This window comes from Pinus tabuliformis, chromosome 8 (genome assembly GCF_031772625.1).
Source record: "Pinus tabuliformis cultivar Carrire ecotype Pingquan chromosome 8, CPIR1, whole genome shotgun sequence".
NCBI lineage: Eukaryota > Viridiplantae > Streptophyta > Pinopsida > Pinales > Pinaceae > Pinus > Pinus tabuliformis.
This window is the reverse complement of record NC_142294.1, coordinates 82,416,340-82,441,435: the sequence shown is the minus strand read 5'-3', so window position 1 is coordinate 82,441,435 and position 25,096 is coordinate 82,416,340. Positions and strand designations below refer to the sequence as shown.

General features: G+C 35.1%; 1 protein-coding gene across 1 annotated transcript; it reads right to left on the bottom strand.

Annotated features, from left to right (window-relative positions):
* Positions 1-4,613: 4,613 nt before the first annotated feature.
* LOC149234245 (LEAF RUST 10 DISEASE-RESISTANCE LOCUS RECEPTOR-LIKE PROTEIN KINASE-like 1.2) lies at positions 4,614-6,957 on the bottom strand. Its single transcript, XM_089368196.1, has 3 exons — positions 6,237-6,957; positions 5,882-5,905; positions 4,614-5,770 (listed from the first exon to the last, which is right to left on the bottom strand). Exons 1-3 carry the CDS (start codon positions 6,955-6,957, stop codon positions 4,614-4,616), a joined length of 1,902 nt encoding a protein of 633 aa, XP_089224322.1.
* Positions 6,958-25,096: the final 18,139 nt, after the last annotated feature.

Below are 25,096 nucleotides of genomic sequence, written 5' to 3'. Positions count from 1 at the left end.
TCATTGTAAGCTTTTTCGGGTGCATTTTCGACAGTGTTCGACACCCTTCCTTTAAGAAAAATCAAGTGAATGCACGAATTTTAACTCTAAAGGAAACAAGCAACAAGTTCACATCTCCTACAAGCGAGCGTGAGTATTCATTTAAGCAATTTGCGTCAAAACAATACAAAGTTCAAACCTTCAAGCGAGCCAAAGTGAAGTTCATTGCAACAATCATCAAAGCAACCAAACAAGTTCAACTCTAACACCAATCAAGCAAGTTGAGATCGACATCAAGCGAGCGTGGCTATTCATTCAAGTGAGCATGAAGTCATTCACACAAACACAATCGTCATCAAGCGAGCGTGCCATTCAAGTCCCATAGCAAGCGAGCCTGTCATCCAAGTAACAAAATCAAGTACAACAGTTCAAAGCACGACATCTACGACAAGAGAGCCTGATTTCAAGTGAGCAAGTTCATATGGCGCAACATATTCAGTTGTTAACCATTCTTCACAGTTTGATCATCTCCAGTGATGAAGACATGGTGCACATCAGCAAAGAAACTATTGCGGATATTTCACAGCATCTACGACAAACACATGAACCAATTGAGTTCCTTCAACTAGAATCGCAACTACAAAGAGATGAGTTGCAACAGAAGAGTGCTTCTTCCAAGTCATTCAACCATACAGATGAAGATAAAGATGTTGATTCCAAATCACTTATCCAAACAACTTCAAGTGTCGAAGTTGTTCATGATCAAATTCAAATTTCTTCCAAACCCATCATCAAGCCCTGGGAAGAAATTCAAAATAACAAGAATCGACGAGGCTTAGGATATGTCTCTGATGACACCAACTTACATATCCCGGATTATTCCAAGCCAATTAAGTTTGTGAGTGCAGGATTTCTTGAACAACACACCTCAGTAGGTTCTGAGAAAGTTGCAGACAAACAGAATTGCACGCAACCTGAAGTTGAAGTCCAATCGAAATGTTCTCATTGTCAAAGAACCAATCATATGGAAGATCAATGTTTTGATCTCCATCCTTGTTGCCATTGTGGCAAGCCGAATCATTCCTCAAAAAAATGTCGCAACCAACAAAAATCAACTAGATTGAAGATACATTATGAATGGATCGACCCTTGGGAATGGTCATCCACAGTCAAACGGTTATCTCAGTTCTACAATCGACTACAATCCCACATAGTACAGCCAGCAGTGAACCGATGATGGTACTCTCATGCAATTGAATGAGGGAGTACAACAATGAAACTCTCCTGCACCTGAAGGGGGGGAGTTCAAATATATTTTGGAGAAGATTGTCTCTCCTTTCAGCTGACAAAGGGGGGAAATGTCAATGAAATTGACAAGTGGTTGTCAGACTGAAAGTCTTGACATCATCAGCGAATTAGCCAGTGGACATCTTCATCAGCCAATGGGCTTTTTTCATCAGCAGTGAGCATCAGCAAATTCGCTAGTGGATGATCGACAGCCAAAGCAGCAGTGAGCAAATTTCATCATAGCAAAAGCAACATTGAGTTGTTTTTCGACATCTTCAGCCAATGGGCGATCATCATCAGCAAATATGCCAGTGGGCATTCATCAAATTGTGTCAGTGGACACCAGATGCTGTTTTCAAGCGAAGGACAGTTGGATCCTTTTGTGGCTTGGCACATGATGAAGTTGTCAAGCGTCCTTCTGAGATGAATCAGTCAGGCAGCTGACTCAGTCTCTTCATATCGCAGTTTCTTCAGCATCCAGATTTGGTAGTTTCTTCTGGGCAATGTTTTTTAGGATCAACATGAGAACTTGGAAGATGGTTCCTCGTTCTTATTTTGGATTTATCATTGAAGGGGGAAATGTTAACCTCTCTCATAAAACAATAATAAATCCAAAAATAAATAAATTAATTAAATATTCCAAGTTAGGAATTTGTGCCTAACTCTTGGGTTGTTCCTCTAAGATAGGAGTTAGTTTAGGTAACTCCTATATTGGTGTGTGTCTGGTGAAAAATGATCTCAACCAAAGGAGAAATTATCTCAACCAAAAGTGTCTAAGATAGCACGCACTATCTTGAGAACACTATCTCTCATCTATTTATTTGTAACACTATTATTTAAAAATGAATGAAAATGAAGGAGAAATGAATGAAAGTGTGAGAGAGAATACATGAGGCTTCAACGTTTTTCCGCCAATATTTTGTGTCTGGTTTTTATGTGTGTTTTTCTGTAATCTGTTGGAGTTTATTTCATTTTCAATAGTTGACAGTCCTGAAACATTAAATGTTTCCGACTAATACTAACTTTGAAGTTAGCATTAGTTCAACATATTGAGATGCAACGTTGTATATCATACATTAACCTAAATTTTGAAAGAAAGTAATCCATTGGAAAGAGTTAAATCTGTAATAAAGTCGATTTTTTATAAATAGAATGTTTTAATAAAAACTGTGTTTAAATCGACAGAGTTGGAAATGTCAACTCTAATTAATATAGTGAGTCAAGATTCAATTCATCGCTATGCGTTAATATAGTGAGTCAAGATTCAATTCATCGCTATGCGATGCCAAAAATAAGGCCTAATAATAAACTAAAGTAACACAAAAATATCTTACAATAAAACTTTTTTTCAGAAAGATCTTACAATAAAACTTTCAAATTATATAATTAGATCACCAAAGTCACATGACTAAAATTTTAGCATATCTATGACAGCAATAAATTCTCACTTTGGTGAATGTAGAAAAGAACCACGACAATTTAGGCATTGTAAAATTGACTTTGCATCGATTCCACCTTTGATACGATTATCTAAAACCATGCACTCATGTTTCAGACATTTTCATATATTAAAGTTATGTGGAGTGGGGCTCCAAGATAAAAAAATTCGAATCTCTCTCCCACTAAGCTCGCAAATTTCATCCATACAATTCTACAAAGGGGTTCTAAGTAGTACCGGATTTGGAAATCCAATGAATCTGTTGGTTTTAACAATTTTATTAAATATGTTAAGCATTTTATTTTCCTTTGGTGTCAGGTTTGTAGAATTTCTCGACATATTTGAGAGATACATCATTACAGGTTGAAGATTTTAGTAAATTTTATTTTTAATTTTTAATTTTTAATTTTTTTAATTTTATTTTATAATTAATATTTATAAAAAAATAATCAAAAAATTAAATTTGAGATCAAAGTTTAAAATTTATATTTTAACTATAACACAATTTCAAATTTTAATTATTTTATTTCCTGATTTCAATATCTCATCAAGTTCAAAATCTGTTTTTCAATTACATCGAAAAACTCTTCTATATTTATCATTACTCAATCACAATTCTCTTACATATTTACCACTCAACCATTTCTATACTTTTATATCGTTCTTAATCAATTATATATTTTGAAACAAAAAATAAGGATCATGTAATTATTAATAAATATCGTATTTTGAAAAGGAAAAAATTACTTTTAAATTTAAAATTGAAGTTCGAAACTTATATTTCAATCATATTGAAAAACTCTCCCATATTTATCATCATTAGATCACAATTGTCACATATTTACCACGTAATCATAATTGTACTTTTATATAATGGTTAATAAATTTTATTGTTGGTAAAAAAAATCGAAGTTTAATTTTTTTGTGGTTGATATTTTAATAGGTACATTAATTTTTAGTATGATATGATTTTCGTTTTATTAAATTTAGAATGTATGATCTTTATGAAGTGGTTTAACAAAACATTTCGTTATTATATAATTTAATCTTAAATTATTATTAATTAATATTATATTTAGAAAAAAAATCTATGATTAAATTTTGAAACTTATTTTTTAATTATTCCTTATATTTTATCATTATTAGATCATAATTTTCACATATTTACCGGTGAACTATAACTATACTTATTATATAATTGCTAAAAAAAAATTATATTTTGAAAAAAGAAATTAATTTTATTTCATTTTTTTTGTTTGCTAAGTTGTTTGAGTCGTGAGATGACTACACACTCATCTAAGGCATCAAAATTACAGAGGGATCACATCTGGCCTCGACCACACCAACCTTGACATGACTAGATTTTTCCCAATAAAATTTCAAATGGGTGACTTTCACATGATGGTGTCTTAACAATACACCCTATCACCATTTACACTAAGCACCTTGACATGACTAGATTTTTCCCAATAAAATTTCAAATGGGTGACTTTCACATGATGGTGCCTTAACAATACACCCTATCACCATTTACACTAACCCTAATAAACTAAATCAATTTTAAACAATTATATTTAAAAAAAAATACACTTAAAGTCAACACAGAAAAGAAAATGCACTCTCCTATATTTATTAAGAAATTACTATACTTAATAAATCATATATTTTGATAATAAAAACACAAAAAGTGATTCACTGATCCATAATCAAGGAAAAATATATATATATATATATGAATGTCGAGACTAAAAGTAGCCTCTAAGACAAACCCACTCACCGTATTTTGGGATTACCGCTGGCTTGATTGGTAAAGTAATTTATTTTAACATTAAACATAAGATTCCAAACTCTTATTAAATCAAATAAAAGCGATAAGGCATTACAAAATAGAAAATCAAGGAGTAAAAGTTTATGCGCTGATATTTGGAGTTGGAGTGGAGCTTATTCTAGGCCACCTGTCCTGCACAGAGATGGGACATAGCGGTGCGGTGTTTCGCTGTTTGACGTTGGAAAACGAACTCAACTCTTCTCCACCTGGACCAGTTGACGTACCACTGGAACGTCTGATTTTCTCAAGCTGACCAACAACTTCGTCCATATCCGGTCTGTCGTCCCTCTCTGACGCCAGGCATCTGAACGCCAATTCTGCTGCTGCTCTTACCATTACCTTCATCTCATGATTCACTTCAATCTCCAGCTGCGGATCCACTAGTTCATGCAAAGCCCCTTCCTGAATCTTGGTTATCGCCAAGTTAGCAAGGTTTATTTCCCTTCTGTTCCGATTTATGTCCATCGCTATTTTGGCAGAGATTATCTCCACCAAAACAACCCCAAAGCTGTAGACATCGGACTTCTCAGTCAGCTGATAGCACTGATAGTACTCTGGGTCAACATACCCTGGTGTGCCTTGCGGGCTAGTAGTCACATGTGAGGCATCCACAGGAACAAGCCTGCAAAGCCCAAAATCAGCCAATTTGATATCCAAATTCTCGTCCAAGAGAATATTAGAGGATTTCACATCCCTGTGGATTATAGGGGGATCAAGGGCGTGAAGGAAAGCCAAGGCCTGGGCAATTTGAATAGCAATGTTCAAGCGAGTATTCCATGGTAATCCATTGGGATTTTTGCGATCGCCATGAAGATGATCGGCCAGGGTTCCATTTGCGACAAACTCGTATACAAGCAGCAGCTCTGGACTATCTACAGGGGTGCAGCCATAAAGACGAACGACGTGTGGATGATTCAACGTCGAAAATATCTTCACCTCATTGATGAACTGGTCCAGTCTCCTAGAGTTATCCTGATATAGTCTCTTTACAGCAACAATTCGTCCATTCCAAAGTTTACCCAAATAGACCGACCCGAACCCTCCTACCCCAAGTTCGTTCTCCTTGTCAAAGCAATTTGTAGACTCACGAATTGCTTCGTAAGAGAATATGGGCAAATTGCCCATCTCGCGCCCAGGCAAATGTCTAGGAAGAGCCCCACCAAGAGGAGGCTTTCTGTTATTCAGATGACAAGTTAAGGACAGTATCGCTAGCAGCGCAACTCCTCCGACGGAGCAACCTGAAGAGATTGATATCAATGTGATCTTCGTCCAACCCGGAAAAGAATACGAAACCAATTCAAGGTATTCTTAAATTGGAAAAATAGAATAGGAAGAAATCATAAATTTACCTATTATAATGGCTGTTCGGCGACCTGTAAAGCGGCCGTAACACAAGTATCGTAAGTAACAGGAAGGATTCACATATATACGGAAACCGATTCACCCTAGAGTTAAAGCGAAGAAACAGAATAGGAAGAAATCATGAATTTAACTATTATAATGCCTGTTTGTCGACCTGTAACGTGGCCATAACACAACTATTGTAAATAACGGCAAGGATTCACATATACATCTAACTATACATATTCTTGTTTACGAAGATTAACAACCTTGTTTCATGGGTGCCGATGAATAAATTCATAACATCTTAACTGAAGCAGCAGTTCGAACTAGTTTTGCGTAAATTTACGAAACAGAGCATACCGTGGCCCTGGCATTTGTCCGTACGGGGTCCATCCTTGAAATAACACACGAACGGTGCAGGTGATTCCGAACTGTTGGAGAGGTAACCGCATATCCCCTGACTTTTTAAACATAATCTACAGCTTTCATCTCTCTTTGTATCATTCTCAATCACGTGCATTACTCCCACATCAACTATTACCTGTGTCTTAGAACATCCCGGAATCGAATTCCCATTGTCGTACGAACCGTAAGAGACACTAGAATTACATTTCCCGCTCAGAATTTTTGAATGGTCCAATTGATGCTGGTTATTACACTTGTACACGTTCAGGGTCATGTTCTCCTTACCGGTTCTAAAAGCAATGTCGGTACGTTCTGGCGGCATCTGCGTGTCAATAGGATCATCTAAGAATTTGCACTTTTCACCTCTGACAATAACGAAGGTCTTATAATGGTGGGAAATTTCTAGTATTGTGTAATTGTGGCCCTGAATTGTGATTACTAGACTAAAGTTCTGCACACAGTCGATCTGAAAGCCAGGGAAACCGCATCCACGATTCCCTACACCGAAAGGATACGATATATTCATACTCCCACATTTATTAGAATTTTGGCAATACTGGTATTGTTGGTCCAAGCATAAGGAGCAGGGGAATAGAGAAGCACAGCAGGCAGTAAAGATAATGAAGAATAGCTGTCGAAGCAGGAATGGACGAAGGCGTTGAACAGATAATACCATCGCGAGAAGATGAGATAACAGGCATATAATTGTTGGGTATTTTTCAATGGAGAAAATACCAAAAACCAAGATTCAATCACACAGAGGCAATGCTCTGTTTTACCTCCACAGGATCTTTTTGTGCACAGACAGCTTAAAAATTTTTTTACAGAGAAACAGAGTATTTCACCACCATTAAAACATTCTATTCATTAAAACCTGATGCAAAGATTTGCCACTGTAAAATCCCTTTTATATTCACTGCTGTGAAAAACAACAACTTTCTGCTGTAATAAAAGTTTACATAAGTTTACTGCTGTAACACAGGTTTACAAAATCGCTTCACCATTTCCTTTATGCACTGCTGTGCAAAACCACACATGGTTTTTCTCTACACCAAAAAAAATTACATCACCTGGTTCTGTCTTTTTACACACTGCTGTGTGTTTTTCTTTTTACTGCACCCTCATTCTTTTACACTGCTGTGAAAAAAAAATAAGTTCTTTTCTTCCCGTGTGCAATACATTATATATTTAACACATGCCGTATATAAGAAATATAAAACATATAAAAAATAAATAAAACTATGCGCCCATGCTCATATTAATGGGACTCCACCAAAAATTACGTATGTGCCCATAATCATTTAAGACGGGCCTCCACCAACCTTCATAAATGCATTAAAGGCCTCAGCGTTTCCTCCACGGCGGTCAACGAAAAGACAAACATTATACAATTTGGTTTTGGGAAGCCATCGGGTCCGCACTTCATCGCATCGCAACTTTACTCATGTTAAAGACCCTGACCCTATGACATTGCCGATAGCGATGTGCTGATGCGATATCGGCGATCGCTCATCGGCGATGTTTCATATTGCTGCCACTGCCTGCCTCTGATGCTCCAACCCGCCGATATGCCGACTTGCCGATATGCCGATACGATCTGGACCGCTGATCGGCCAGATTTAACGGTTGAGATTTAAAGTGGATCCTCTATTCTGCAATTTTAAATTTTGAGTGTTTCTGCCTCCCGATCCTTGGTGAAGTGCGCGGCTATAGTCTTCATGCTGCTGCATGGCTCAACTGTTGCATAGTTGAAATTATATTTTCAACACTCCCCTTTAATTTCAACTGTCGGGCATTCAATCATACCCAAACACTTCCTCAAAAATTCAAAGCTTTTCTGATCCAATGGCTTTGTCAAGATGTCTGCAACCTGTTCCTGAGTGCTGCAATGTTGCAAACTGATTTCTCCATTGCTTACCAATTCTCTGATATAGTGAAACCTTGTATCAATGTGTTTCGTTCTCTTATGAAACACTGAATTCTTTGACAATGCAATAGCTGAGCTATTGTCACAAAAGATCACTGTCGCTTTTGCCTGCTCTTGGCCTAAGCTTCTCAACATTCTTCTCATCCACACTGCCTGACAAGCTGCTGCTGTCGCTGCCACATATTCAGCCTCTGCTGTAGACAATGCTACAATGGACTGCTTCTTAGAAGCCCATGAAATGGCTCCTGAACCCATATGAAAAACATAACCGGAAGTGCTCTTCCGATCATCTACACTTCCAGCCCAATCGCTATCAGTGTAACCAATTAAATCTGAACTTTCTGAGACACTATATATTATGCCAAACATTTTGGTACCTTTGACATACCTCAAAATTCTCTTTGCTGCCTGCCAATGTGCCTCCTTTGGCCTCTCCATGAACCTGGAAATTAAACTAACAGCATACATTAAATCAGGCCTAGTTGCTGTTAAATACATAAGGCTGCCAACAATACTTTTATACAAGCTAGGATCAAAATCCTTGCTGTTGTCCTCTCTGCTGAGTCTTAATCCCATTACTGTGGGAGTGATGGCTGCCTTGCATTCTTCCATGTTAAATCTGCCCAAAACTTGATTTACATATCTTGCTTGAGATATAAAAATTCCTTTTTCATTTTGATCTACTTCTATGCCTAAGAAGTATCTCAACAAACCCATGTCAGTCATTTCAAATTCATCCTTCATGACTGATTTAAAATTCTCAATAAGATAACTGTCATTTCCAGTGAAAATAACATCATCTACATACAAGACAACAATTAAAATTTTACCATCCTTTTCTTTGATGTAGACGGTGGGTTCTCCTTCACACTTGTCGAATTCATTATCCAAGAGATATGAGTCTATCCGGCTGTACCATGCTCTTGGCGCTTGCTTCAGCCCATAAAGAGCTTTCTTCAATTTGCACACTTTGTGCTCTTCACCTTTCTTCTCATAGCCGAGAGGCTGTTCAACATAAACCTCTTCTTTTAACACTCCATTTAGGAATGCTGATTTCACATCCATTTGGTAGACTTTCCATTTGTTTTGTGCTGCTATGGACAGCACTGCTCTCACGGTTTCCATCCTTGCAACCGGTGCGAAAGTCTCCTCATAATCTCTCCCATACTTCTGCTTGTACCCTTTGACAACCAGCCTTGCCTTGTGCCTTTCAATCTTGCCTTCAGCATTGCTTTTGGTCTTGTAGACCCATTTCACATCAATGACTTCTTTGCCTTTTGGTAACTCTACCAAATCCCATGTTTTGTTTCTCTCTATGGCATTCATCTCCTCATCCATAGCTTCTATCCATTTACTATCTTTGATTGCATCTTCGAAATGAATAGGATCATCAACATGACAGTACAAGGCAAATAAGGAATTCATTCCTTCTTCATAAATTTCACTTAGATTTCTAAATTTCTTACCTCTTTCACTTGGTGTGCAAGTGCTTGAAGATGCACTTGAATTTCCTCCTTGTGGTGTGCTTGGAGAATCACTCTCATTGATCCTCAATGGTGTTCCTTGCTGTCCTTGTGTTGGCGCTGCTGTTTGGGGATGTACTTCAGCCACTTCCTCTTCATCTTCATCATGAGACAAACAGTTCTTGACATTAACTGTTTTCTCTATGCTTCCATCCCAAGCTTCCTCTTCAATGAATTGAACATCCCTGCTTACAAAGAACTTCTTGGTAGATGGAATGTACAGCCTGTAGGCTTTGGATTCATCACTGTATCCAATGAAAAGACATTTCTCCCCTTTGCTGTCCAACTTCCTCCTTAGCTGATCTGGTATGTGTGCATAGGCCACACACCCAAAAACTCTCATGTGGGTGACTCCTTGCTTTCTCCCACTCCATGCCTCTTCTGGCACTTTGTTCATGACTGCTTTTGTAGGACACCTGTTCAATATATAAACTGCACAATGTACAGCTTCAGCCCAATACTCATTTGGCAAATGCTTTGCCTTCAACATGCTCCTTGCCATATCCATGATGGTCCTGTTCTTCCTTTCAGCAACTCCATTTTGCTACGGAGTGTACCTTGCTGTAAATTGTTTATGAATTCCATTTTCTCTACAAAATCTTAGGAATTCCTTGGAGATATACTCACCTCCTCTATCAGTTCTCAAAACTTTAATGTGCAGCCCGCTTTGGTTTTCAACAAATGCCTTGAAATTTTGGAATTTCTCAAACACTTCACTTTTGTTTTTAAGGAAATATATCCAAGTCTTTCTTGTAAAATCATCAATGAATGTTAAAAAATATAGGCTGCCAGCTAATGATGGAGCTTGCATTGGTCCACACAAATCTGAGTGGATAATCTCTAAAGGTGTCTTTGCCCTTATGCTTTTCCCTGATGGAAAACTTTCTCTGTGTTGTTTTCCCAAAATGCAGCCTTCACATAGGCTGTCCGGTTTCTCTATCAATGGTAATCCCTTTACCATTCCTTTTCTGCTCAATAAGTTTAGGCCTCCAAAATTTAGATGCCCGAATCTCAAGTGCCATAACCAGTTCTCATCCTTTGGCACGCTTTGGAAGGCCTCTTGGGTGACTGCTGCCATTTCCTTCTTGTTCTTCAAGTCTGCCCTGATCCGGAGAGGGAACATCCTGTTCCTTGTCATCTTCACTTCAGCAATGCATCTTTTGCTGGGTGGTATATCCATGATGGTGCACACATCATTTTCAAAGTAAACATTGTAACCCTTTTGGATAAGCTGTCCAACACTCAATAGGTTACATCTCATTCCGGGGACATAGTAGACATCTGCTATGGTTTTCCTTTCTCCTTGTTTTGTAAATATTTTTATCTCCCCTTTTCCCATAACAGACACTTTACTATCAGTTCCTAATGTGACCTCTGATTTCAAGTTTTGATTTAAGGCTGAGAAGAGGGCAATGTTTCCTGTCATATGGTTGCTGCAACCTGAGTCTAAGAACCATATGTCTTCACTATGTGTTTCAGCCATGTTACATGCTAACAACACATTATTTTGGCTGTTGTTTTCCCTAGTAACATTTGCATTTTGTCTGCTGTTCATATCATGCTGTTTCTTTCTACATTCACTGGCATAATGCCCATACTTTTTACAGTAATAACATTGGACATTGGATTTTTCATACCTTTGTCCTTGAGCATGATGTTGTCCTCCTTGTTGGCTGCTGCCTTGGCCTTGGTTCTGATTTGGATTGCTGCCTCTTCCTTGTGCATTTGCTGGGGTGTTCCTACCACCTCTGTTCTGGCTTCTGCCTCTTCCTCTCTTGTTTCCTCTGCCTTGACCTCTTCCTCTTCCAAAGGACATCTGGGTCTTGAAGGCATGCTCAAGAGATGAGTTTTCATTCCTACTCAACCTCTGCTCATGTGTTATCAGTGATGCATGTAGCTCATCAACTGAATAGCTTGAGAGATCCTTTGTCTCTTCAATGGTGGTGACTATGGCATCAAACCTTGAGGGTAAGACCCTCAATATTTTCTCCACAATCCTTCTATCTTCAATGGTTTCTCCATGAGTTCTCATTTGTGTGATTACACTAATCACATGAGTGAAGAATGAGTCAATGTTATCTGACTCCTTCATGTTCAAGTTCTCAAAATCCTTTCTCAGCAATTGTAGTTTTGCTGTCTTCACTCTCTCCATGCCTTGATAGGCTGTCTTGAGGGTTTGCCATGCTTCATTGGCTGTCTTAGCTGCTGGTAACCTTGGAAACATACTCTGGTCTACTGCTAGATACAACAACACTCAGGCTTTTGAATCCTTCTTCCTATTGTTCTTAAGCAGATCCTTCTCTCCCTGAGTTAATGCATTGAACTCAGTTTCATCTGTTGGTTCTTCAAAACCTTCCTCAACTATTTCCCATAAGTCTTGGGAGGCAAGCAGGGCTGTCATAGTTATTGACCAATAATCATAGTTCTTCCCATTAAACTGTGGGAGCTGGGTGTTAAACAAACCCATACCAGTGCTTGTGCTGGCCATTCCTTGTATTCTGATCTATGCCTCTAAATCCTTGACTGTGTGTTTAAAACAGCTGACTGTTTCTTCAGCAACACAAAAAAAACTTTTGAAACACCTGAATCCTTTGATGTCTGAGTCTTCTGACTGCCTGAGAGGTTTTGTTGCAGCTACAAACCTTCTCCCTTCAGCTTCTTTAACTTCTTTAAAGAGCCTGGTCCTGCTCTGATACCACTGTTGGGAATTTTTCAATGGAGAAAATACCAAAAACCAAGATTCAATCACACAGAGGCAATGCTCTGTTTTACCTCCACAGGATCTTTTTGTGCACAGACAGCTTAAAAAAAATTTCACAGAGAAACTGAGTATTTCACCACCATTAAAACATTCTATTCATTAAAACCTGATGCAAAGATTTACCACTGTAAAATCCCTTTTATATTCACTGCTGTGAAAAACAACAACTTTCTGCTGTAATAAAAGTTTACATAAGTTTACTGCTGTAACACAGGTTTACAAAATCGCTTCACCATTTCCTTTATGCACTGTTGTGCAAAACCACACATGGTTTTTCTCTACACCAAAAAAAATTACATCACCTGGTTCTGTCTTTTTACACACTGCTGTGTGTTTTTCTTTTTACTGCACCCTCATTCTTTTACACTGCTGTGAAAAAAAAAATAAGTTCTTTTCTTCCCGTGTGCAATACATTATATATTTAACACATGCCGTATATAAGAAATATAAAACATATAAAAAAAAATTAAAACTATGCGCCCATGCTCATATTAATGGGACTCCACCAAAAATTACGTATGTGCCCATAATCATTTAAGACGGGCCTCCACCAACCTTCATAAATGCATTAAAGGCCTCAGCGTTTCCTCCACGGCGGTCAACGAAAAGACAAACATTATACAATTTGGTTTTGGGAAGCCATCGGGTCCGCACTTCATCGCATCGCAACTTTACTCATGTTAAAGACCCCGACCCTATGACATTGCCGATAGCGATGTGCTGATGCGATATCGGCGATCGCTCATCGGCGATGTTTCATATTGCTGCCACTGCCTGCCTCCGATGCTCCAACCCGCCGATATGCCGACTTGCCGATATGCCGATACGATCTGGACCGCTGATCGGCCAGATTTAATGGTTGAGATTTAAAGTGGATCCTCTATTCTGCAATTTTAAATTTTGAGTGTTTCTGCCTCCCGATCCTTGGTGAAGTGCGCGGCTATAGTCTTCATGCTGCTGCATGGCTCAACTGTTGCATAGTTGAAATTATATTTTCAACAATAATCAGGATTGAGAAGAAAAAGCTGAGCCGCTATCAGCAAAGGAATGAAGGAAAATAAAGCGTAGGTAGTGTTAAATAAGTAAAGAAAGCCAATTAAACTGAACGAAATCGAAATTAACGTCCAATAATTTAATTTGGATCCCCCTTCCTCTTAAATTAATTTCATTGGCTCGTCAGTCTTCCATACAATAATCATTTCAACGGACAGGCTTCAAACAGGAAAATCTATGCAAGATGCCGTCAAAAGTAGTATTGGGATTTTGCAATACAAAGTCTTTGAGATCAACAACAGCCATCTTCATAGAAGAAAATCTATGGAAGATGCCGTCAAAAGTAGTATTGGGATTTTCCATTACAAAGTCTTTGAGGTCAACAACAACCATTTTCAGAGTATGGACAGTATCGTGAACACTGTGACGAGAGAATCGCATTCCCAGGGATCATTTCTTCAACCGAAATCACCGGAACACTTTTCCACCGAAATCACCGGAACACTTTTCGTCTGGTCAATAGAAAAATGTAAAAATATATAAAAATATATGTCCACAAAGACTTTGAAAGCCCGAAGACCTAAAGCTTCGCACAAAAGCAAAATGAAAGACGATATACCCAAAAGAAGGCTGAGTTAGCCTTACTCTAACTTCCTGCTTTTTTCTTTCTCTGAAAATAAGGAAATTTGGGCAATATTCTCATACAATTTAAATTATAGTTATTAAATTTTAGACAATCTAAAATTTTTAGATAATGTTAAATCTATTTTTATTATAAAAACATAATTCAAACACTTTTACTATAAAAAATTTTAAAATTTTTAATTCAAATTTTAATTATTTTTAACTATCCAAACAAACCAACCATCCCTTCTTCTCTCCAAATTCTAACCACTTCTAACCCTCCAAACAAACAAACAATTCCTCGCTCCTTCCCTGAGTTATATCCGAAAGACAATAATTCTTGGGAAGAAAACGGAGAATGAGGCTCATATGTTCATAAAGCTATGCTATTTATATTAAAAAACGATATGGGATATCACAAGCGATTAATTTTTTAGGTGAGCGACACCAAGTCGATCCGATTTGGTGCAATGAAGTGTATTGTTTATTGTAAAATTGTATATGCTTTATATTGGAGACATGTCATATGTATGTAAGTTTCAAGGTATGCCCATTGCAAAGAGACAATGCATGGAAGAGAGAAAATGTTATGAAGAGGTATCTTTAAGATAGATTTCGGTTTTATATTTTTTATTCAAAAACATTTCTTTTTATTATGGTTATGGTTTTTTAAATATAATTAAATTAGTTATTTTTATTTTTATTTTAGTAAAAATGAAAAAAAAAATTTGATGGGTACACTAATATAAATGGATTAAATTTTAAATATAATTATCATAATCAATTGAATATTTTTTTGATATGTATAAAATTATAAATAGAATATTTTTTTATAGGTATAAGATTATAAATAGAATAAAGTTTAAAATATAATTATACTAATTAATTAAATATCTATTTTTTATGTGTAGAAAAATATAAATAGAATAAAGTTTAAAACATAATTATAATAACTAATTTAATATCTATCAAGATGTTTTAATAAAAGAAAATAAATAATCTAATAGCTACAATTTCTTGAACCCCTAAAGTAATAAACTTAACTCATTAGTCTTTTTAACCCTGTTAACCTTGTCTAAACCAACCCATTAATCATGATTTTTATTGTCATCTTATTCTCATAATCATTATTTCCATCACTATGATGACAACTAAACTTTCCAAACCATAAAGCCATCAAACTTGATGGGCATGATGCGATCCAACCATATAATCCATTAAGTAGAGAGTGATCATCATCATCATCACCATCACTATCATCATCATCAAAGGTGTGTGAATCATCATCATGATTATGATGGTATTGATGCTAATATATTTTAACATGCTCAACAATACATAACCCATTGACCCATACCACTCTAAATCATACCTAGTTGACACAGGTCCCTTCAACTTATTCACTCCGTATACAATCACCCCTTTAGATGCATATTACCTGCTAAAGTTTTTAAAAATGAGCCTACAACCCCTAAACCATAACATTAACCCATTGATTGTTAACATTAAACCTTGATATTGCTAATCTAGTAACCTCTAGATCCTAATGGAATAAAACCTGTTACTAACCCCCTAATCAACTAACTTAATAACCCCAACCCATTGATACCATAACCTAATAAACCTATCTCAATACTCTTTGTAACTCCAAAAACCCTATCCCAACCCACTAACCCAAAGATTATCATCACTATCATCATCATCATTGTCATCATCCTACTCATCTTCATCTTCATCTTCATCATTGGTCATCATCACCATCATCACGGTTAAACATAAAATCCTTTATTAAGTCCTAGATATTGAAATATTACATTTCTAATGTTATATTAGTATATCATCCATAACCTTTCATTTTAATATTTCATTGTATGCTTTCATTATAATTGTACCCTAGTGTGTCCCCCCACACACATGCACACACATAAGAGAGACTAAGTATTATTGTCATCTCATCTTGTGTATGGGATTTATTGTAAAAGAAGGTTTTCCCCTTGAGGTAGATTGTATTGATTGGCATTTTATCATTTTTAAGGTGCTTGATTCATTAAATTTGGTTTCATAGCTACAATCGTAGGGTTTTTCTCATTCAATCAAGTCATCTTACCTTTTTCACTATAAATATTTTCTTGGACATTTCATGTTGTGAAATTTTTGATAAAATGAGGTAAAATATTGAGCTACAAGTGTTCAAAATTTCAAGTTTTGGTTCTCTATAATTGATTGGAAAAGTTCCATGGATATTCCACGAAACTATAAATAACAACATATTTGATAAAATTATACTTAAAAATATGAAATCTATGTTATGAGGGTAATTTTCATTAGACTTATGGATTTATTAAGTTAATGTTTTATGTGCGATATGTAAAAATTGCAAAAAATAGAGAATATGAAAAAATACAATCACTCACAATCACAAGAACATAAAATATAACTTAGGAAACCTTTCGAGAGAAAACCTAACTGGAAGGTGAGGCTTTTTTGCACTCTCTTTCTCTAAATGGAAATGGATGCAAGTACAAATAAGTATGATCTATGACCCATGGGCTACTAAAGTGCACAAATCCTCTTTATTCTCTCTCTCTCTCTTTATCCACTCTTAAACACTCTACTCATCTATGGAAAAAATCCACTCCAGTAGAATGAAACCCTTTTTCCTCCCAGTGGCCCGATTATAACACAACCCGATATCCTACTAGTTGATACGTTTCACTCCTTCAAATCTTAACTAGAATTATAATATTAACTCCTCTAGAGTATTATTCATCATGATCACGTGGCTAGCCCCTTTTCCAGGAATAATGGGGGATGGCATGGAATCCCCTCGAATTATAGTGGTCAATTCTGATAGGTCAACTTCTAAGATGCCTAACTTTCTCATATGAGCTTTGCTTGAGGCGACTCCTACGTTGTTGGAAAGGCATTGGGGTATACATTATGGAATATAGTTCCATATTAAGGAATTATATTCCATGAAAGGTGCTTATTGAAGGAATCAAAATGGATCTTAAAGTTTTTGACCTAAAACTTTCCAAACTAGGACCACTGATAAAAATGGTCATGTGCGTCGATTCTTCCCCTTTTCCCACTCTAAAGGCATGAAAATGAATGAAAAATAAGATAATGATCCAATCTCGATCATACTTCCCCATTTTGGGATGCTTTTAGTCCCCAAAAAATTCTACTAAACTACGATGTGAGGAATTTTTTCCTCCACCTTCTCGTTGATGTACCATTTAGCATATCCTTTTAACCCAATCTATGAAAGGTCATGTTTCCCTTGTATTGTTGTTTGTACCTCTTCTACAAACTATATCTTCCATCAAATTTGATTGAACCTCTACCTCCAAATCCTCTACAGAAAGGGGGACTTGTACCTCTTCTTAGTCTACTATGGAAGGCTAATAGAGTTTCAAATTCTCTACATTCACCATTGAGTAAATGCACATTTATGGGGGTAAATTGTATCTATAGGAATTATCTCCAAATTTTTCTAGTATCTCAAAGGGACCATATGGAAGAGCCTTGATTTTCTTAACAAGACCCTATAGCCTCTCCTTATTCAACTGTAACCATACTCTATCTCCCACCTTAAACAACTCCTTCATTTCGTGTTGATCATTCCTAGCCTTGTATTTTCCATATGAATTTTGTAGAATCTCTTGTACCTATAGATGGATTTACATAATCTTCTCCACAATTTTTACGGCCCTTAAGGAATATTATGTAAGATCCTCCCTCACTCGTCCTTATTGCCCATATTAAGTATCCAAAGGTGAAGGTGGAAAATATCCAAAAAAAGTTTCAAATGGGGACGTACTAATAGAAGTATGAATTGGTCTATTATAACATAAAAGTTTCAAATGAGGACATACTGATTTAGCAATTTAAAAATGAGGGTTTCTTGTAAAAGTTTGCAAGCTAGTTTATGTCTTATGGACAATGGATCTAAATTGCAAAAGCACATAAAAATAGTAAATCTAGTTAAGTTTTTCATATTTTAACAGTGAAAAATAGGCAGCACACAACATCACAAAACAACAATTTGGTGATGTAATTCACCCCTCCTAGGCTACATCTTCGGGTCCATCTTCCAATGTTGGTCCTTTAAATTATATGTTCAAAATATCAATTACATCAACATGAAATTATCAAATCACAAAAGCAACATTGCCATTATGTCTAAAACACCTAAAATACCTTATGTAGGTTCTTCTTGGGCTAAAAAAGACTGAAAATGGCCAAGTTAGGCTTCTTTCTTCATTTCCCTACTAATTGTCTTGCAAAATTGGCCCTTTGTCAAAACTAGCAACGAATTTTGTCTTTGGCATATATGCAAGTCAACAAACTGGCATAGGTTTGACGACATTTTCACCGATTTTGGTGCAAATTATCGAACGTTTAACTAACCCCTGCACCCCAAGCTTATGCCTCTGGTCTAATCACATGGCAACAATGTGACTAGGGGTGTGAGATAGAGGCCACGCGCTCGCCGAATCCCCACTCCAGGTCATATGTCGGTTGATAGCAACGCAAGCTGGGCGCACACAAGGTGTCATGCACCCGCCCCTCCCATGGTGTTATCCATTAGTTACTGTGTAATAAATGGGACCAGGGCCAGGGCTAACTCCCTACCCCTTCCACCTTGGCTCCGCCCATGGTTATGTGTAGTTCCATAAGACTCGGGGTTGGGTCAGTTGGGCAAGCCCGCAGGCCTGACCCCCCGATCAAACCGACTACCATAACAATTTAACAATAATCGTTAGGCCTTTTATAACAAGAAATACCTCGTGGTCTATTAGTATGTCAAAAAATTGTGTTGCTAGAGGTCTCGAGGCTGAACCCCACCAAGGTCGATCGATCCGTTAATAAAATTTTAGCCAATAAAATAGAGTCTCGTGGCGGCCTCCCATAAGGCGGTGATCTAGATCTTTTAACTTTAAGGATGCATTTAGAATTACATATAACAAAGCATGTTAACCAGGTAAATTAAAACCACATGAAAAGAAGCATAAACTATAAGCAATCATGAGATCAAAGACACAATGATTTGATTACGGATTTCACCCAATGTGAGGTATGTCTCTGAGCCCTGCTCAATGGTGGGGAGGCCTTCTTTTATTAAGTGGCATCAAAGAAATAAGCTAGAAGGAACTTCACAAAAATGACCTTTATATCCCTAATCCAGATGATGGCCTGAAAATGGAGAGCTCGACTAGATAAACGGACTTCGCCACTGAATTCCTGGCATGAAATCATGCAAAATTGCTATAAACTTGCCCAATTCTGACACTAACGCCTCTCGCCCTCTAAGGGAATCTTCAAAGAATCTTGTTGATTCCCTCGCTCAGGGTTCCACACCCTTTGCCTGCTCAAGGTTCTGTTGTCTGCGCTCCACCTCCGTTGGTCACATAGTTACTGATCAAATGAGAAAATTACCTAGCACCCGTTTTTTTGAATTAACAAAAAATCACTCGATTTTCAAGAGTTGTGATTAAGAATACACCTTTTTTTTGGAGCATATTTTTACAACTTTAAATTTTCTTATGAATTTTTTTTGTAAATGTTAGTGATTTTCATGTTGATTTTGAAAAGTGTTGATGCAACATCAACCCCTTTTTTTCTGGAGCATATTTTTAACACTTAGTTTTTTTTTTTTATGTATCAAGTATGAACATTTTTTTTAAAATGTTAGTGATTTTTATATTGATTTTGAAAAGTGTTGATGCATCATCAACCCCTTTTTTTAGAGGGCTTATTTTTGACACTTTAAATTTTCTAATGTATTGAGTGTGGATAATTTTTTTTAAATGTTTGTGATTTTCATGTGAATTTTGAAAATCATCATTTTTTTAGGGCATATTTTTTACACTTCAATTTTTTTGTTGTCATGCACAATTTTATTTTTTATTGTTGACTATTTAACAATGGTTCAAGTTATCTTATTCTTCTTCTTGTTTTTCATCCTAAAATGTTTGTTTTTTTAAGGTCCAAATATGTGTTTTGTTTTGTAAGGTTTTTTTATAATGAAATTTTAATCATTTTTCAAAAAAACAAAAAATAATGACATTAATATTTTGAAATTAAGATTTTTTTATAAATTTATATATAGTTAATTAGTATATTAACACAAAAAAATAATTGTTATATATATATATATATATATATATATATATATATATATATATATCCTTTTAATAGGTGACTTCAATGCTCGAACTTCAAACAACCAAGCTATTATTTTAAGCAATCGTTCCAACCCTAATCCTCTTTGGTTAGACGAAGACCCTACCCTGGCTAGTAGGTACAAAAGGAGCTCTGAAGACCTCAGGGAAAATTTGTTTGGGTCAAAGCTAGTCAAGCTCTGTAGTGCTCAGGATCTCATAATTTGCAACGGTCTAAAAAAGTGGCCCAATTCCAGCAAGATGACCTGCATCCATGGACTTGGTAGCAACGTGGTAGACTACGTTATTTCCGATCTTCCATTATACAACGAAATGATAAACTTTGACATCTTAAACGACCATGAGCCTGACTCCGATCATAGGCCTTTACTTATAACCCTCAATTTTGTCATGCATAGAGTTCCCATAGAAAATAATACTTACAACCAAAAGAACTTAATATTTGATAAAAATAAAAAGGACCTCTTTCTAAATGAATTAAAAACTAATTTGCCTCCTTTATCTAGTATAGACAACATAGAAGACCTATATCATAATTTTACTACAACCCTCTCATATTCTATTAAAAAGTGCTCAATTGAAGTCTCAAATAATAAAAGAAATAGCAAAACCAATCCTTGGTATGACAAAGATTGTAAAAATTTCAGGAGAGAAATTAAGGAAGCTGTTGATGATTCTCTTAAAATGGACAAGATAAGAATATACAAAGCCCTAATTAAAAGGAAAAAGAGGCAGTACATTCGTCAAAGACAGGAGAATCTCTTACACCTCTCTAAGGTAGCTCCTAAGAAATTTTGGAGGCAGATTCTGACTAGGAAGACTAAGGATAATAATAAAATTGCTCTTCACGATTGGAATTCTTATCTTAAAAAGCTTTATGAATCTCCTAATGTCATGGATAATTTGGAAACCCTGCTCACAACGAAAGAAGTCTTCTCTTTATAAGACATTAAGTTTGGGGTTAATCGCCTCGCAAATGGGAAAGCTAAGGACATTGAAGGTTACCAGGCAGAAATCTTAAAAATTGGAGGCCCTGTCCTCATCCCCCACATCCACAAGCTTTTCAATCAAGCTGTTAAGCAAGGGTTCCCTAAACCTTGGACTGAGAGCCTCATTATCCCTATTTTTAAAAGTGGAGATACAAATAACCCCTCTAATTATCGGACAATTATGATCAGCCCTCTTTTAGCCAAGTTGTATGGTAGTATTCTGGAAAAAAAGTTAAGCATATGGCTTGAAAGTGAAGGTAAGCGGGCTAAAGGCCAAGCAGGTTTCAGAAGGCATCACTCAACAACAGACCACCTGGTTACACTTAGGATCATTGCGGAGGAATGTCGTAATGATAAATCCAATTTATTTTGCTGCTTTGTAGACTTTAGAAAGGCTTTCGATACGGTTCCTAGATACAACCTTTGGAATAGGTTAGAAGAGCTAAAGGTTCCTCTTGAGTTGAGAGCTCCTGCTATAAGGCTATACGAGAATGTAATTGCCAAGCTAAAGAACAATGAGGGGTGGTCAAAAGATATTAAGTGTAACATCGGAGTTAAACAAGGTTGCCCCCTCTCCCCTACCCTATTTGGCATTTACATTGATAAGCTCGAAGGTTATTTAGAAGAAGCAGGATGTGGTGGCACAATCTTAGCTGGGATAGTCGTTATCCTTCTTCTCTATGCTGACGATATTGTTCTTTTGGAAAGGTGCCCTTCTGATCTTGATAAGCAGCTCAAGCTTCTTAAGGATTTCTGCTCTACCATGGGTATGACTGTTAACACTGACAAAACAAAAGTTATGATTATCAAATCCAAGAAGGACACTTGCGCTAATTTTATGTATGACAATAATAACTTGGAGGAAGTATATTCTTACAAGTACCTAGGAATTGATACCCATCACAAGCTCAACTGGAACCATAGCATTGAGAAAAGGATCAATGGGGGATGGAAAGCTTATTTTGGTCTTGAAAATAATTGTAAAACAGCAAACCTCGTAATGTGGGATAAAAAGAAGTTCCTCTTTGAAACTTTAGTCACTCTTGTTATCTTATATGGCTGTGAAGTTTGGGGCTGTAGCATCTCCAGAGAATCATGGAGAAAGATTGAGCAAATCCAGAAGCGTTTTATAACTTATAACCTGAAAATTAAAAGTAATACACCCTATCCTATTCTCCTTATAGAAGCAGGTCTTTCTCCTATTGAGAGCCTAGCTATGCTCAGGTTTCTGTTGTACAAGCACAAGCTCAATAACATAGACAATCATAGACTTCCTAAGCTAGCTTTAAATTCCAGCCAAAACCACCTAAGGCTTAACCGAGGATGGCATAAGGACACAAGGGCCTGGTTAAACTATTGGGAGATCAATGAGAATGATGCTTTGCAAAACATAAATAACATTAAAGATATTGTTACTTCTAAGTTCAAAGAAAAATTGTGGTGTGAGAAAGATTTAGCGTCTAAAAGAAAATTAAGTTATTATAAGAAGGTCATCAACCCCACCCTTGAAGATCAAAAGTATATCTCTATTTTAACTAGCTCAAAGAAGAAAATTAATATAGCAAAGATTAGAACGAATTCTCATGAGCTCCATAGTGAAACTGGTCGTTGGGCAGTTCCTAAAACGCCATGGATGGAAAGGATCTGCCATATTTGTGAGAATAGGAGCATCGAGGATGAAAACCACTTCCTCTTAGAGTGCCCTGCATACAACCACATTAGATCTCAATTTCACAACCTTTGTTACAATACTGACCTTCCTAGCCTTTTACAATGCCAAAATTATAGTGAACTCAGGAGGCTTCTCTCCAAGCTTTTTGAGCATAGGAATAAAATCTTAAATCAAAATAAATAATTTGTCTTTTTAGGTCTGATAGATCATTATTTGATCTTAGCGGACGTTAATCATCATCATCATATATATTCAAAAAGATAAAATTTCTATAAAAAAAAAGGAAAAAAAAAAATTAATTAAAAAAACAAATAAATAAAAGTGAATTACATAATTAAAAAAATAAACAAATAAAAACTAATAATAATTATTATTTTTTTTTAAATAAATAAATAAATAATTAAAAAATATTTATATATTAAAAAAAATTAAAAAATAAATAAAAAACCATTAAAAATTTAAAAGAAAATGGTTTAAGAAAAAATAAATAAAATAACAACAAATATTAAAAAAAAAACCATTGTAAAAAAATATAAAATATAAACATTATAAAAAACAACAATTTATTTTATTTTATTTTATTTTGATTTTTTTATTTTATTTTTATTTCTTTATTTTTAAGTTTATTGAGACAAGTTTTTAGCGATAATCACATCAGAATTCATTTGTCGACACATTTCGAACCAACAAGTGTGATTCATTGTTGGGATGAGATGAAGAACCAGACCATGGAAACAAGTTAAATAGAGAGACCAATCATTTAACGTCTACAAAAAAAAAGCTACTTTTGACCAAAGAAACAGCTACAATAAACTCGTCAATTGACTAAACCAAGATATAGGAAAAATAATACTAATTCGCTAATTAATTAATTAATTTGTTACAACTGTTTATTTTCTTTTAAATCTATATGTAACAAATATATTTGCTTATATTTAACTAAAAACTTTAAACCTAATAAATAATTTATTCTCCTCTTTTTTATTGGAAAAACATTATATAACGACTAATATTATCATAGGAACTCTCAAATTATGAATAAAAAAATGTTTATTGATTAGATAATTAGTTGGTAAGTTAAAATGTTTACCAAATCTATTTATTTAAATGTGATTAAATATGAAATATCTTCCTTTCACTTTAAAATTAAATAAAAATGAATTATAATAATATTATTCCATAAATGATTATGGGATTAATGAATTAAAATTGTTTATTGAATTTATTTATATTCATTTAAAGTTTAAGTAACTCCATATTATGGGATAAATCAGGGATAAATCTAAATGTTTAACTCTATTTATTTATATATCTTCTTTAACAAAAACTTATTTATTTAAATATCAAGTTTAATGAAACGTAAGTAAAGAGTGAAATTCTTTAGAACTTAAAACTAAGAGATTCAACTTAATAAAAATAATAGAAATTTAAATTTTTAAAACTAAAAATAAAAATTAATAAAATAAAATATAAAAAATGAAACTTCAAAATTTCAAAAGAAATTAAAGTACATAAAAATTTAAAAAATTTATAACTTTAAAAAATTTAAAAATTTCATTTAACTTTTTTTAACAAATTATTTAAAATTTTAATGAATTTGAAATTAAATTTATTTAAAAAAAAAAAAAAAAACTTAAAAAATTAAAAAAAATTATTAAAATTTAAAAACAAAATTAGCCTCATCCCCCGCCTACCTGAGGGGATAGTTTGGGAATCGACACTCGGCTAGGCAAGGACCTGAGGGGCGCCCAAGGTCCAACCCTGAGTCCCTCGCCTCACTGAAGGTTAATTCCTAGAATCAACCATCGACCAGGTGGGGACCAAGGTTGATTTTTATTTTAATTTAAATATTTTTTTTTATTTATTTATTTTTTATTAAAATTAAAATTCATTAAAATTCTAAATGGTTAAATTTTAAACAATTTGTTAAGAAATTTGTTTTTTTAAATAATATTATAATTTTTAATTTTTTTAATAATTTATAATTTTTATATTTTTATATTTATAATTTTTATATTTTTAAAAATTTTTATTTAAAATTTTTAAAAAATTTAAATTTTTTTCATATTTTTTTTAAAATTTAAATAATTTTTTTCTTTAACTCATTTAAAATTTTTTTTGGTGGTGGTGGTGCATGT

Bases quoted from the DNA above. Each gene is read 5' to 3' on its own strand.
- LOC149234245 (XM_089368196.1), bottom strand. From the start codon at position 6,957: ATGGTATTATCTGTTCAACGCCTTCGTCCATTCCTGCTTCGACAGCTA. The intron at 5,906-6,236 runs GTATGCTCTGTT...GCCGCTTTACAG, and splicing joins GGACAAATGCCAGGGCCACG to GTCGCCGAACAGCCATTATA. The intron at 5,771-5,881 runs GTAAATTTATGA...CAATCTCTTCAG, and splicing joins CCGAACAGCCATTATAATAG to GTTGCTCCGTCGGAGGAGTT.